Source organism: Gossypium hirsutum, chromosome A01 (assembly GCF_007990345.1).
Source record: "Gossypium hirsutum isolate 1008001.06 chromosome A01, Gossypium_hirsutum_v2.1, whole genome shotgun sequence".
In the NCBI taxonomy this organism is placed as follows: domain Eukaryota; kingdom Viridiplantae; phylum Streptophyta; class Magnoliopsida; order Malvales; family Malvaceae; genus Gossypium; species Gossypium hirsutum.
In genome coordinates, this window is record NC_053424.1 from 94,037,506 (window position 1) to 94,051,387 (window position 13,882).

The 13,882-nt window shown below is 31.7% G+C and overlaps 1 protein-coding gene across 2 annotated transcripts; it reads right to left on the reverse strand.

The window, feature by feature from the left end:
- Positions 1-1,208: 1,208 nt before the first annotated feature.
- Positions 1,209-7,137, reverse strand: LOC107938547 (histidine kinase 3). 2 transcript variants are annotated; one of them, XM_016871742.2, is made up of 11 exons: positions 6,271-7,137; positions 5,791-6,072; positions 5,419-5,588; positions 4,944-5,156; positions 4,525-4,711; positions 4,390-4,441; positions 4,026-4,255; positions 3,796-3,903; positions 2,344-3,464; positions 1,807-2,156; positions 1,209-1,623 (listed from the first exon to the last, which is right to left on the reverse strand). In XM_016871742.2, exons 1-10 carry the CDS (start codon positions 6,757-6,759, stop codon positions 1,913-1,915), a joined length of 3,096 nt encoding a protein of 1,031 aa, XP_016727231.1. In that variant the 5' UTR covers positions 6,760-7,137; the 3' UTR covers positions 1,209-1,623; positions 1,807-1,912. The 2 variants fall into 2 exon arrangements, with proteins under 2 accessions (XP_016727231.1, XP_016727232.1); XM_016871743.2 differs by having other exon boundaries at positions 3,796-3,894; positions 6,271-7,115.
- Between the last annotated feature and the right edge of the window lie 6,745 nt (positions 7,138-13,882).

Here is a 13,882-nt window from a genome sequence, read left to right on the forward strand (position 1 = left end):
TCGTCATCTCCTTTCCTTGTTCACCTTATTGATTAACAAACTCATTTAAATCTTACATTACTTGGGAGGATTTCTTAAAAATGGTGCCCTGAAGAAATTGTTTTTTTTTTTTAAAATAGAGAAACACACTTAAGAGTTAAGAAAAGAGGAGTGGTGGAGGGATTTTTAAAAGTTTTTTTTTTAAATATTTTGGTAGACTTAAGTTTAACCATTATTTTAAAAGAAAATATTAGCAAATGAAGAAAGAAGAGCTTGGAAGAATGTATTAATGAAATTTGAAGGTGCTCTAGGTTTGTGGTTGGCAGTACGTGACGACATATGATTGCTTGTAAAGGAGGAGGAGACTCCATTAGTGAGTAAAAAGTTAAACATAATTTTTCTTTTTTCACAATTTAATTTATTTTTTAAGATTTTAGAATTAAAATAATTTAATTAGTATTCTATGGAGATGACTGAGGAGGAAAAATGGTCATGTGGCGACTTTTAATAGACTAGATTGAGAAGCCATCATTTTAAGTCCCAATAATTTATTTGATTCTTTATTTTTTTAATTTTTTGTTTTTAATATAGTTTTTGTCCTTTTTTAATTTTTAAACTTATGTTGTCTGTCATATCATTCAAAATAGATAAAAAAATTAATGTTAGTTAATTTTACTGATGTAACATACATGTAGATGTTACGTCAACAATTAATTAATTTTTTTAATTTTAAAATTTTAAAAAATTATTTAAAAAAATTATAAAAAATATATTTTTAATACTTTTAATTTTAAAAAATTAATTAATTACTAACGACACACACAGACTACGACATACATTAGCAAAATTAATCGACATTAATTTTTCTATTTATTTTATGATAATTTAACAAGTAATATAAGTTCAATAAATAAAATAAACGAAAAATTAAATAGAAGATTAAAATAATTTTTTTATAAAATTAAAAAACCAAATAAATCATTATACCTATCTTTAACCATCAACATGCCATACTGGAACGAAAGTAATTTTTAATAATCAAAAAAAAAAAAAAGAAACAATACATCAAAGGATTTAAGTGAGAAAATCTATATATTTCAGGGCTAAATTAAATAGTGAAACTTCATCTTTTAAAGATTTTTTAGAATATTTTATATATATTACTTAAATAATAATTACTTACCTTAATTATATAAAATAATAAAAAGAAATTTAAATGGCTCTGTAAATTCAGAAAAATCAGACCAAAAAATCATGAGACTAGCTCAAATTGTTGTATTGTTGTCACTGTACGAGACTTAAAACACACTCTATAACATTGTTAAAACAAAATAAAGCCTAATTTGTCTATCATTTTTATTACAGCAAACATATACAAAGGTACAATCTCCCCTTCTGTTGCCGTGAAAGCAAGCAAATCTTCAAGCTTTTGAACTAAGAATTTGTCTATCACACTAAGACGAAGCAATTTCTTCCATCCCTTTCCAATGCGTAATTTGTTTTCCTTTTATTTAACCCTAAAGTTATATATCAAAAAGTTCTTTTAACTGCAGAGACATCCCAATTCACAAAGAAAAGAAAATCGACAGGCTTTTGATATATGCATCATTCTATTTACGCTCCTGCTATGAAACTGACGATTCTCTGCAAAAACATCAACCATGACCAGATGTCAAGAGACTGGTAAACAAATAAAATCTATGATTCGAGAATGATTGCTACGTATTTGAAGGTTTGAGTAGAACCTAAACCTTCATGAGCAAAACCCTTTTGAAGGGAAATGCTTGAAAGAAAAGGAAAGTTTAAAATATGGTGAAAGGAACTCACTCGTGAAAGAATCGAATATCCTGAGTATGCCAGAGTACAAGCATTCCTACTGATGCCATTGGCCTGTCATATGCACAAGTGTTTCCAACAGATTGTGATCCCATGCCTATTGGAAAAAACGTGAAACTTCCCGGTATAATTGTTCAGCTTCAAATGGTTTTGACACGTATCCATCCATTCCACACCGCAGACATTCCTCATGTGTAGCTTGGATAACATCTGCAGTCATAGCCAAAATGGATACATGCCAGTTTGAAACGTTGTTATAAGCTTCCACTGATAATTCGCCATGGTGAATACGATTATTGATATTATGTTCCATATCCCGAATTCTCCTTGTAGCTTCAAACCTGCACATAGATGAAGAAAACGCACTCAGCATTAAACACTGACCAAGAATATAACCAATTGAGAACTCTCCAATGCTCATTTCACCAACTAGAGAAGATTTTCCTTTCATATTTGTTGACTTATTTTCTAAGGTTTCAAAACTTGATTTGCAAAAGGAAGTTCTAAATTCAACATGGCATTACATACCCATCCATTTCCGGCATTTGGATATCCATGAAACAGGCATCAAACTGGTGAGGTGGTGTGAGCAGCTCAATAGCTTCTATTCCTCTTGTAGCACTAACCACATCTGCTCCGTATTTCTTCAATGCACCAGCAGCTACTTTTAGATTCACATTGTTGTCATCTACGATTAGAATTTTTCTCCCAAGAAGAAGATTTCGAAGAGACAAGCTAGGTAACTGCCCATTACAGGGATTCCCTTTGTTCCCAACACCCATGGTGCGTTGTAGAGCTGCTGCTAACATGCTAGCCCTCCAGGGTTTTGGGATAACAGTCATGTTAAAAACACCAGTACTAATATTTGCTCCGGAAGAACTTATAGAATTAGACAAGAGGAAAACCTTTGGAGGAGTACCATAATCTATTTTCTCCAAGGTATCGAAAAAGAGAGTTGAATTGTTTAGATACTTATCCCAAACTTCCTGTTCAATGATAACCATGTTTATAGCATTACTCCCCCTGCGTATGCTAGATAAACCTTGTTTCCATTGAGAAACCACTTCAACATGAATTCCTAGCCGTCGGATTTGATATTTTGACACCTTGGCCCGAACAGGTCGAGGATCCATAACCAATGCTCTCATCCCATAAAACTCCGAGGAAACAGAGTTAGACATTTTGTTGATTTGCTGGCTCTTGTACTTCTTTGAACTAGAAGAGCCACTGGTGAAAACAGCAGTAAATGTAAAGGTGGATCCAATCTTAGGAATGCTAACAAAACCGATTTCTCCTTTCATCAGATTAACCAAACACTTGCTTATGCTTAGTCCAATACCTGTGCCCCCATGTGTTCGAGAAATAGAAGGGTCCACTTGCATAAAAGGGGTGAAAACACGAGACTGTGCTTCTAAAGGGATTCCTTCTCCTGCATCTTCAACTGACACAATAAGACTAATGCTGTGAGAGAAAGGATTTATGGATCCTTCTTGACTGAAAGTTCTAAACCCCTTCCAGCTCTGGCGTCTATCTGCAACAGGAAAACCGCTCAAGGTGTTCTCTGATGAAGATTCTGTCTCAACTTCTATTGAATCAATCACCTCTTCCACAAGATGAACTGTAACAAGGATGTGTCCTTTCTCTGTGAACTGAACCAAAAAATATAAGTTATATAGGTTTATTGCTACTAAAGCATAAGTTGGATAAGACTGAACTCATACTGAAGCTTCTAGCTCCCTATTGATAAAGTCATGATGCCATTCAATGCAAAGAAATTTTTTATATCGACATGCATGTAAGTATGTTAACTATTTCTAGCTTGGATACAAAGGAAGAGCGTTTTAGATGGAAGGCATTATGTTTAAAACTGAAACAGATTGGTCATACTGATATACTCAATTAGTAAAATAAAATATATTTAGAAAAGAACTTGAGTCCTAACAAGCTTTATATGCATTAAAAGGCGAACCAAACTCATACTTTAATCGAGTTTCCCATGAGATTGATAATGATTTGTCTGAATCTCCCAGGATCACCAATTAGCATCTGAGGCACTTGATCAGAAATGTAAACCGCCAGCTGCACCACCTACGAATTGATCATACAAAATGAAATATATGTTAGACTTGTGGGTAAACACCATAAGGAGGAAAAAAGAGAGGAGAGGACCAAATGGAATAAGGTGAGTCAGTGTGATACAGGTATCTCACCTCTACTCCTTTGTCCTGAGACTTCCCAGAAAAGAGTGACAACACATCATCCAAGATTGCTCGTAGATCAAACTGCACTTCCTCAAGTTCTAGCTTGCCAGATTTGATTTTAGCCTGATCCAAGACCTCATTTATAAGTGCAACCAGAGCCTTTCCGCTAGCTTGAGCAGTTCTAACATAATCTAGTTGTGTAACATCTAAATCTGTGTCCATAAGCATATGCAACATTCCTGAAAGAAGTGTCTCACTGTCATGGTTAAGTAATCGATATTCTCTACTGGTTATTTTAATTTAATTTTTTTAAGCATAATACAATGCACAGAAATAAACTTTTATAGAAATAAATTAAAGCTTCAAGACACACCTAGAACACCATTCATTGGGGTTCTGATCTCATGGGAAACAGTTGCAAGGAACTGCAAAACGGTCACAATTAATTAGGACCAAATGTCTGTAAGAGGTCAGAATGCTTTAAGAGTATAACTCAGATGTCATATACCTGAGATTTGGCAACATCAGCTGCCTCAGCCTGCTTTTTAAGCTCCATCATCTTATGGCAGTCATCTTCCACCTTGGCAAGTCGATTTACAGTTGCATGGAATATATGCCCAACAAGTAATGCAATCACAAGGATGCCAATTGAAGTTGTTATTCCTAACCATGGCCATGGTGGCTTTTGCTTAAACCTAGAATAAAGACAAAATTAATCCATGATTTATATTCAAGTTACTTTATTTTTAAAATGTTTTGGTTTCTTGAAGAAAGAAGGAAAACAATTTAGAACCTCTCTTGAAGATTAAACAACCTTGTTTCATGGGTGTAGATAACAGTCCATGTTATATAAAGGTTGACACGCACTTGCAAAGGCCCATATCAAAGAGAAGGTGAAACCTGGGCAATCAAAAATCTATGAACTACCTGCAGCGCATCTCATGCTTTCTGAATGGATCTCCAAAATTAAGAAGGCTGACATGCTCCAACCCGTCATTTGATGCGTTTGAGCCATACATGCTGATAGGGTACGACTGATTAGTTGTATCCAGCACATTCACAAGGATTGTTTGTTTACTTGCAAGCTGTTGTAGCAACTTCTCCACAAGTGACTCAATATCAAACACTCCACCAAGATACCTGATTGAGATCATCTTATCAGAGCCATTAACTAGAGCATCCTATCAGGGATCTCGTTTAAAAAGAAAAGAGCTTGGTTCACCCTTTTTAACAAGGCATTATTTTCATTGATGTCTGTAAGCTATTGCAGCTTTTACCTTTTTCATGTATGTATGTGGTTTCAGAGATGAGAAGCATAAGGAATTTATCTTCCCATTAATTTTTATAAAAGGAGGAGACATTTGTTGGACATTCCTACTTTTTGATCATACTGAAAACATACCCGACAGTAGCTTGAATCCTCTCAGTAGGAGTTGCAGTCAAGGGCAGATCCCTCTTGTAGACCGCAAATGTCAAAATAACTCCAAGACGATTTGTTTTGAGTAGCCTAAATGGAGCTGTTAGCACCCCTTTTCCTGATTTTCTTGCACACAATACATTCTTGCTATCCTCCTATCGGTACACAAGAAATTCAGTATTCATAACTGAAGTGTGTAATTAATAATGAATTCAAAATTCTTGAGAGATTGAAAATATTTTATTCCTCCTAACTGGAAAGTAGTACAATTAAATCTTCAGTCGAGTTAAGCTTAATACAAGTGATCCAAGGAATCTTGGGTTTCTCAATAAGCTTTTAGATAGTAAAAGAGCTAACCTGTCCTGACAGCATATCAAGAGAAACCACATGTGATACGATATCCTGCGCAAAGATAACAGGAGCATATTCTTCCTGAATTGGCGATGGCTCTAAGAGGTCAGGATTGTAGTCATCCTTATGAACTGGGTTTTGTTCAAGGGTATCCATCCTCTTAATAGTCCAGCCCTGTTGCTTCTCAAATTGTTCCCTTTCCGAGTGGAGCACCCTTACAGCATAAGCCACGCCACTTGTAAGAGGTCTCTCAAAAGCAGTTCGTTCCGTATACCTCGCAAAAGTCCTCTAGATGTGATTAAAGTGAGTTCCCTTTGTTATCCAAAAAAAGAAGGATCATAATTCCTAACTACAAACACTCAGACCTGGTTTGGCTATCAAGTTGACAAGATCATTACTTGATAAACCGATCCTGATCAATAAAGCAAAGGAAATGCATAATCATCTATCTTAACTAAAAGTTACAAGATGAGGATATTAACTTACCTGATCAATAGCCGAGGGGGTTTTGCCATGGTGGAAAGTTGAGATAAAAATGGAGATGGCCTGGATATGGTTCATGCTTACATTAAACTGATCCTGCAGCATCCTAGCTCTCTCATCACACATGCTAGCCAATGTCTCCTTCCTCTTTTCGGTAGCTTGAAAGCTCATATAATAGAGTATAGAAATAGAAGCCAAAATCCAACCAATTATCCATGAAAACAAGAGCTTTCTCCACCAAGTCTTGCTAATTCTCTTGGAACCCACATACTGGTAATATTGATGGTGGATGTTGAAGCTATAGTTTGAGAACTTGTCCCAGAATTTCAACCACATCTTACTACCACTATGACCAAGGAGAACTGTGTCAGCGTCCTTAAATTCACCATTAATGAACCAGTTCATGGAAATCATAGATGCTACCCAGCAACATAACATCCAAAGCAGATGCCCCACCTTTAAACCAAACCCAAATACATGGAGCAAACTCATCCAAGAAACAGTGACCAATTGTGGGTCTTACTTCCTTCTTAATTCCAGCTAAAGACAGAGACCCACTGTCAAATCTATAGAAACTGTGTAGTAAAATTCTGCATCAACAGAAAAGAACCTTGGGATAAGATGAACCCTCTCCCAGCAAACTCCAAATTTACCATGTGACAGACTGTAAGGCCTTGGACCGTGAGAGAAAGAAAAAAAGATGCTATCTTATCCAGCAATATAGCTTTCTAACTGAGGATGGCAAAATAGAAAACCCAGAATTGAGGAAGATAAAAGGAAATTTTTTCACAATAACCACAAAAAAGAATCAAAACCCCCCACAAGATTCTGAGTTTCTAATTACAAACACTAATTATATATTATACTACTGCAACACTGTAGTGCCGGTACTACCAGTATATTTTATTAATTTTTGTCTTTAAATATAAAATAATATAACAAATGAGAAATTTTCTTTTTGCTTTTTTTGTCTAAGTGTACAACTTCTACACGCTTTTAACTCTCTATTCTCGGGTTGGCTGTACTTTATGATAACAAAAGTACCCTTTGCTGCTCTGCATGAAAACAAATTTCTATACCAATTAACATAATTTCTTTTTCTTTTTTATTCGACTTTTGTACCCATTTTTGAGATTAGGAGCCCTCTAATTTTTCGAAGTTGTCAAAAACATTAGATCAAGAAGACGATAGAGTTTTTAAGAACTTGCTTCATTGAATTAAAGGTAGCAATAATTCCTATTTTGGATTATTGAATTTAGGGTATACTAAACATACAACTCGGGTTCTTTCATACGGTAAATATTATTTTTCTATTAAAATTATCTGATTAAAAATATCAAAAAATTGTTCTATAATAACAAAATTTAGTCATTAATTTTTATACCCTATTTTTTAATTTAGCATATACTTTTTATTTGAAGCAAAATAACCCTTAATTTTTAGTACTATTTTATCTTATTATCACATCTATGTTTTATTTTTAAATTTAGAACTTCTTTTATAATCTTTTGACACTTTTTTTTTATAATTTTTGGAATCATAATTTTTAGCTTAAAATATGCCATAATTATCTCTAATATTTATAAATTTAGAATTTAATCCCTATACTTTTTAATTTTAAAATTTAAGTCTAATTATTGAAATTATTAAAATTATTGTGTTAAATTTAGATTCATTAGAATGTTATTTTTTAGTTACATTGCAATCAAGTGAATATTTTTATTTCAAAATGTCACATTAATAAATTTAACAAAACAATTAATATAATTAACAATTGAATTTAAATTTTAAAATCTAAAAAATAAAAGATCAAACTCTTAAGAATAAAATACAAAAACTAAATTTCAATTTTATGAACAACACAAGTCTTTAACCTAATTTTTACTAATGCTCTACGATATTTTAGAATTTTTTGTTGTAATAAAATATAGATAAAGTAGTGTCATGTAAATGATAAAAGTTGATAGTAAATTGCTAGATGGTTAATTTAGTTCAAACAAAAGAGTAGGGAAAAAATCAATGAATGTGTAAAAATTAATGGTTAAATTTATTGTTATGTTTTATATATAAAATGTTAAAATAAACATTTAATAGCATAAATTTAAATTTAATGAAAGAATGAAATATATAAAGACTAATTTACCCATTGTTATCTTGAATTAAGTATTAATTTTATATGTATATCATAAACTTTTAATTTATCTAATTATATTTTTTTGGTTAAAATGTGCCAATAGTCCTTGTACCTTTCAAAAATTAGGAATTTAGTCATTATACTTGTATTTATAGAAATTTAGTCTTTTTACTTTTCAGATTTCAAATTTTAGATCCAGCTATTAATACTGTTAATTTTTTTAGGTTAAATTTATTATTGTGACATTTTAAAATAAAAAAGTACTCACTTAGTAGCCATGTTATTAAAAAAGAATGTAATTAACTTGAATTCAACTAAAAAAATTAACCGTATTAACAGTTGGACTTGAATTTTAAAATTTAAAAAGTAGATAGAATAAATTTCTGAAAATACAAGTACAAAAACTAAATTTCAAATTCAATTACAATTACATGTTTAAAGAATCACAAGTATCAAATTATTACAACATAAATTGTATAAAGAATTAAAAAGTAGAATCAAACTATTACAATACGATCGGACTAAGAATTGATACAATAGAAACTAAAATTAATTCTTATTTAATTATATAATTGTGAATGATAGATGTTAAACTTAAATATTTAATACACTAACCCTTCGCTTTTGTGAATAGAAATGCATGCATATTTGACTTTTTAAAATATAAACTAATTTTGGTGGATTGGATTGGAAATGAAAGAGATAATAGTTGTTGTGGCTAAAGGAGAAAGAGAATGTAGGGAGACCACAGGGCTGTGTTAAGTTTCCAGCTTCGGAAACATGCTCAATCATCATTCTTCAAATTTTTCTCTCCTCTCAAATGAAGATGGATTAATAAATAACAAATTCTAATGATTGTTGGCAAAACAGTAATTAAGTGTAGAAAGCAGTGGCGAAGAGAAGGGCGGCAATGTCAGGAAAGTTGATTAGACCATCACTAATTCACTACTCCATTTTGCGAAAGCGATGTCCCACGTCAACGCACCGCTTCTCTATTCTACTTTTCCTTTATCCAATCATCCTCCACTGCGTGTCGTTTCTGTAAGGGGTCTTCGTCTTATTACGTGGCACCCGTGGGGTTTCATTTATTACACCCGTCTATCTGCCTGCCACGTTCTACGTTAAAAGTTGGAGTAAAAAGCTCGCTTCATATAAGAACAAAAATATCAAAATATAGTTCTTAAAAAAAAAAAAACTTAATTCTATCATTTCACTTCATTTTTTCAGTTTTGTAATTTCTTCTTCTTCTTCTTTTTTTATCTCAATTTGATTATAGTTTTTAGTTTAAATAATTAACTGACATTAAAAAATTGAAGAGGTCCGCATAGTAACTTTTTTTATTTTTATAAAATATATTACTTAAATCATTTTTTATTTAAAAATATATTTATTAAAATTAAATTTAATTAATAAAATTTTTATTCTTTTAATTCATTTGCTTCTCACGCTCTCTTTTTCTCTCCCCAACTTTTTCATTTTCTTTACCACCCCATTTTTTATCAACTTCTTCGTCTTTTTTTTACAACACAATCAATCATGGCTAAAATTTTCTTGTCCATTTCCAGAGCCTTATTCATATCATAGCTATCATCTTTATACACACACAGAAAAAGAAAGGCATCAAAAAGGGGTAAATTAGCCAGCAAAGTAGGTCGGTTTCTCCCAAATTTAGAGAAATAAACTGATTTTAGAGAGAAATTAAAAATATGTCTAGCAGGAATTTTTTTTGTGTTAGGTGTTAGAAATTTCGGGAGACAGATTTATTTGCATTTGTATTCGAGGTAGACATTGTGATAGTTTTAAAATATATTTTAGTTCTCAAAAACCTACACATTTCATCTGCCTTTAGGGATGAAACTATCATCTTAGAAGCCCATCGGATTGCAACTCAAGCTCCCAATTCACGATGATTATACAAACACAGGTTGAAGTATAACTAGGCTCTCAGTTAACGGTGGTTAAACAGTCACGGGTTGAAGTATGACTCGAGTCCCTAGTTGGCAGTGATTCTGCAATCACGAGTTCAAGTTTTATGATATCGGAAAATGATGTTTTATAAACCCCTTACATAAGTTTGAGATCATAATCATATAAAAAAAATGGGCTTTCCAGCATAATCAGTTTATTTTTTTCTCCATCTCCACTAAAGATATTATTCTTAACTTTATTGCCCATAACTTATAACGGAGTTTGGGGTAAAAAAACTTTTAAAGGGAGGCGTGGCTGTGACGCTTAAGAAAAAAACTGAAACTCAAGTCATATTAATGATAAAAAGACTTTGTAACCTTTGAAAGACTAACAAATTATCCTAGTAGTTCATATTTATTCTTTTATTTAATTTTTATTATTTAATTGTTTTCTTTATTTTAAAATGGATTTGGTTAATTTCTTTCACATATATTTATCAAATAAAATCAATAGTATTTAGATTTCATTCAAAATCATCATTTTAAAGGGAGCAGCAGTCTTGGGAGTTTCGACAAAAATTTGAATTTTTTAGCATTGTTATCACTCAATTTAATATATTTGTTGATTGATTTTTTTTTCTTTATGAAATTGCTGTTTATATGAATGTATAATTTATTTATCTACTATGGTAATTGCAACTGTTTTTGTCTTCGTGTAATTTATTATTATTTTGTTTGGTTAAAGCTTTCTCTTCGAGTGTGGACGAAGTAATTTCTTGTCATGATATTGTTATCTTATCACAACAGTCTTTTTTAAGTATTGGGTTCCACTTTATATGGCAATATACATGTTACTTTTTGGTTAGTATAATAACATTAAAAATAATATATTTAATATACATATTTTAAAATAATTAAACATAAAATAAAAATAATTAATACAAATTAAAAAGATATAATTAAAAAGATAAGTGAAAATTACTGTAAAATATAAATTTTCTTCAAAGTAAACAAAATGTAAAAATTATCAATTATAATTAATTTATAGCTAATATCAATAAATAAAATATGTGAAAAAATAATATTCTAATTGTTAAAGTACTCTATTAAGAGAAGTTGGTTAGGATCTGTTAAGTTATTATGAAGGTTGCTAACAGTAATTATTCTCTTACTTTTATTCATCTGTGTATATAAACACTGAAATTGATAAATAAAGCAGTAGTGTTTTCTTTCAAAGAATTCATTCTTTAATTTCTGTTTTGGCATTTTTTAAGTAATACTTTCACTAACCAATTATAACATAAAAACTTTTAATGAAAAAAACGAGATTAAATTAATGAAATTGAGTTAGTTTTAAGGTTTGATTTTGAGTTGAGAAATTAAAGTACCATTTTGGAATCCTGACTATTATCTAAACAACGAGCTGACGAAGAGTTGCCGTCGTCAACATTAGAGGAGGAGCATCATCAGCATAGGGTTTTAAAAAAGAAGGTATTTCTCATACCATGAATAATCTTTTCCTTTAATTGGAAGCCACGTCAGGGAACTTACCAGATCCCAACACGTGGTGCGATGCCAATCATCGAAAGAGAAAATAAATAAATAAATAACTAGAATAGATTGTTTGGATTAGATTAATCAGTTGGGATTATGTTTATTGACATGTGATAATTGCTCATTGGGGACCAAAACTCGCTCTAATTTTCAATGTCACAGCGATGTCCTCCACGGGATAGATTGGTGGGAATTTGCCAACCTTAATCTCTTAAGAACGAACCAAACACCTCAAAATCCCTCTACCTTATAAATAATTAAAGGTATACTCACTCAACTTTGATTAACCTAATAAAATAGTAATTAAATTTTGAACATTTATAACTCAGTCACTAAACTTTAGAAAAATAACAAATCTGTCACAAACGAACATTTTCAATTACAGATTTAACAGAAAGCTGAGGTGGCTCGTTAACTAGCTACCGTGGAACCTCAATTTAAGAACTTCAGTTGTTGGAAGAAGAAGAAGAGATACCCACTATTGAAGCAACATAGAAAAAACAGCTAAAAAACCCAAAAATCGACTTCAGACTGTCGCGCTAGCTTGCCAACAATGGTCGGAAAAATCCTAACTCTTATCTTGTCTCTTTTTGACCCTTTGAACATGAAGATGGAGTTAATTCTTTGAAAATTGCCCCGAACTACTTGAACATTTGAACTTTTCCTTGCCTAATCTCGAAATCCGTCTGCCAATCCAATTTAATTCCAAGGTATGTTATTTTTTGCGATCTCTTCTACATTCCTATAGTTTAGATTTTCGAGAATACAACCCAAGACCTCAAAACTGGTCTCAACATTCCTCTTATTTCAATTTTTCTTTATATTTTTTTTCTTCTTTCTTTGATTTTGTTTCCCTTCTCTTCGTTCCAAACTTCCACTTGGTTTTCTATTGGAGTTTTTTTCTCATTCATTTTGGATTTTTTGTGTTGTTGTTGGTTCAAATTTTTTGGTTGTTGAGGGTGTGGTGAGGATGTATTTATGGTGGCGATGGTAAATGAAGTGGTTGTAAGGGGGTTTGGATTTGACAGTGGTGGTGATGTATGGCAGTTGGTTAATTGGATAGTGGTGATGATTAGTGTTGAGAGAGGTTGATGATGGTGTGGTTAAGATAAGAACAAATTTTAAGTTTTTTAAGTTTTCTGTAAAAAGAAAAGAAAAAAAAAGAAGTTGAAAGAGGTTGAAGCGGGAAACGAAGTTAATAGGGACGAAATGGTTGAAGCAGGAAGCAGACATGGCTGGTTGAAGAGGTTAGTAGAATGAGTTCTAAGATACCCACTATGATCTCCCTTTCTTCTTCTTCTTCTTCTTCTTCTTCTTCCAACTGGTCATGTCCAATGTGGCTAGTTAACAGGCCACGTCACTTGTCCCATTAGGCCTGTAACGAAAAATGTTAGTGAGTGATTGATTTGTCACTTTTCAATAACGTTAATGATTATTTTGTTATTTTTGTAAAGTTTAGTGACTAAGTTGTAACTTTTCAAAATTTGATAACTATTTTATTATTTTAATCAAAGTTGAGTGACTATTGGTATACTTTACCTAATAATTAATTGCTACAAATTAAAGATTGCAATAACTTACATTTCAGTTATGATTTAATTATTTATTAAGAGTCAGATTGCATTTTAGCCACTCTACTAAAAAAGTAGACAAATTAGTTCTTATACATTAGATTAGAGAGCAAATTGATCCTTGTTAGCTCAAATAATCAAACCAAAATTGCCAACTGGGGGTGAATTGACTTTTAACTTTTTTGTGGATGCTAGAGAGAAAGGATAGAAAAATGAATACAATAATTTAGAGTGGTTCGACCCAATTGCCTACGCCACTACATTAGTTTTCCACTACTAAGGATTTTTCAAAATTGTTTGCAAATTAAGCTCAATTACAATGAAAAACACTTGAACAAATAGAATGAAAATAAAGCTCACAAGTGTGTGAAAGAGAATTATGAAAATATTTGGTACAAAAGTTGTTTGATTGATCTTTTTGCTTGAATATACTTTTTTGTTGTTGTAGA

Bases quoted from the DNA above. Each gene is read 5' to 3' on its own strand.
- LOC107938547 (XM_016871742.2), bottom strand. From the start codon at position 6,759: ATGAGTTTGCTCCATGTATTTGGGTTTGGTTTAAAGGTGGGGCATCTG. The intron at 5,157-5,418 runs GTATGTTTTCAG...GATCTCAATCAG, and splicing joins AGGATTCAAGCTACTGTCGG to GTATCTTGGTGGAGTGTTTG. The intron at 2,157-2,343 runs GTATGTAATGCC...ATCTATGTGCAG, and splicing joins CAAATGCCGGAAATGGATGG to GTTTGAAGCTACAAGGAGAA.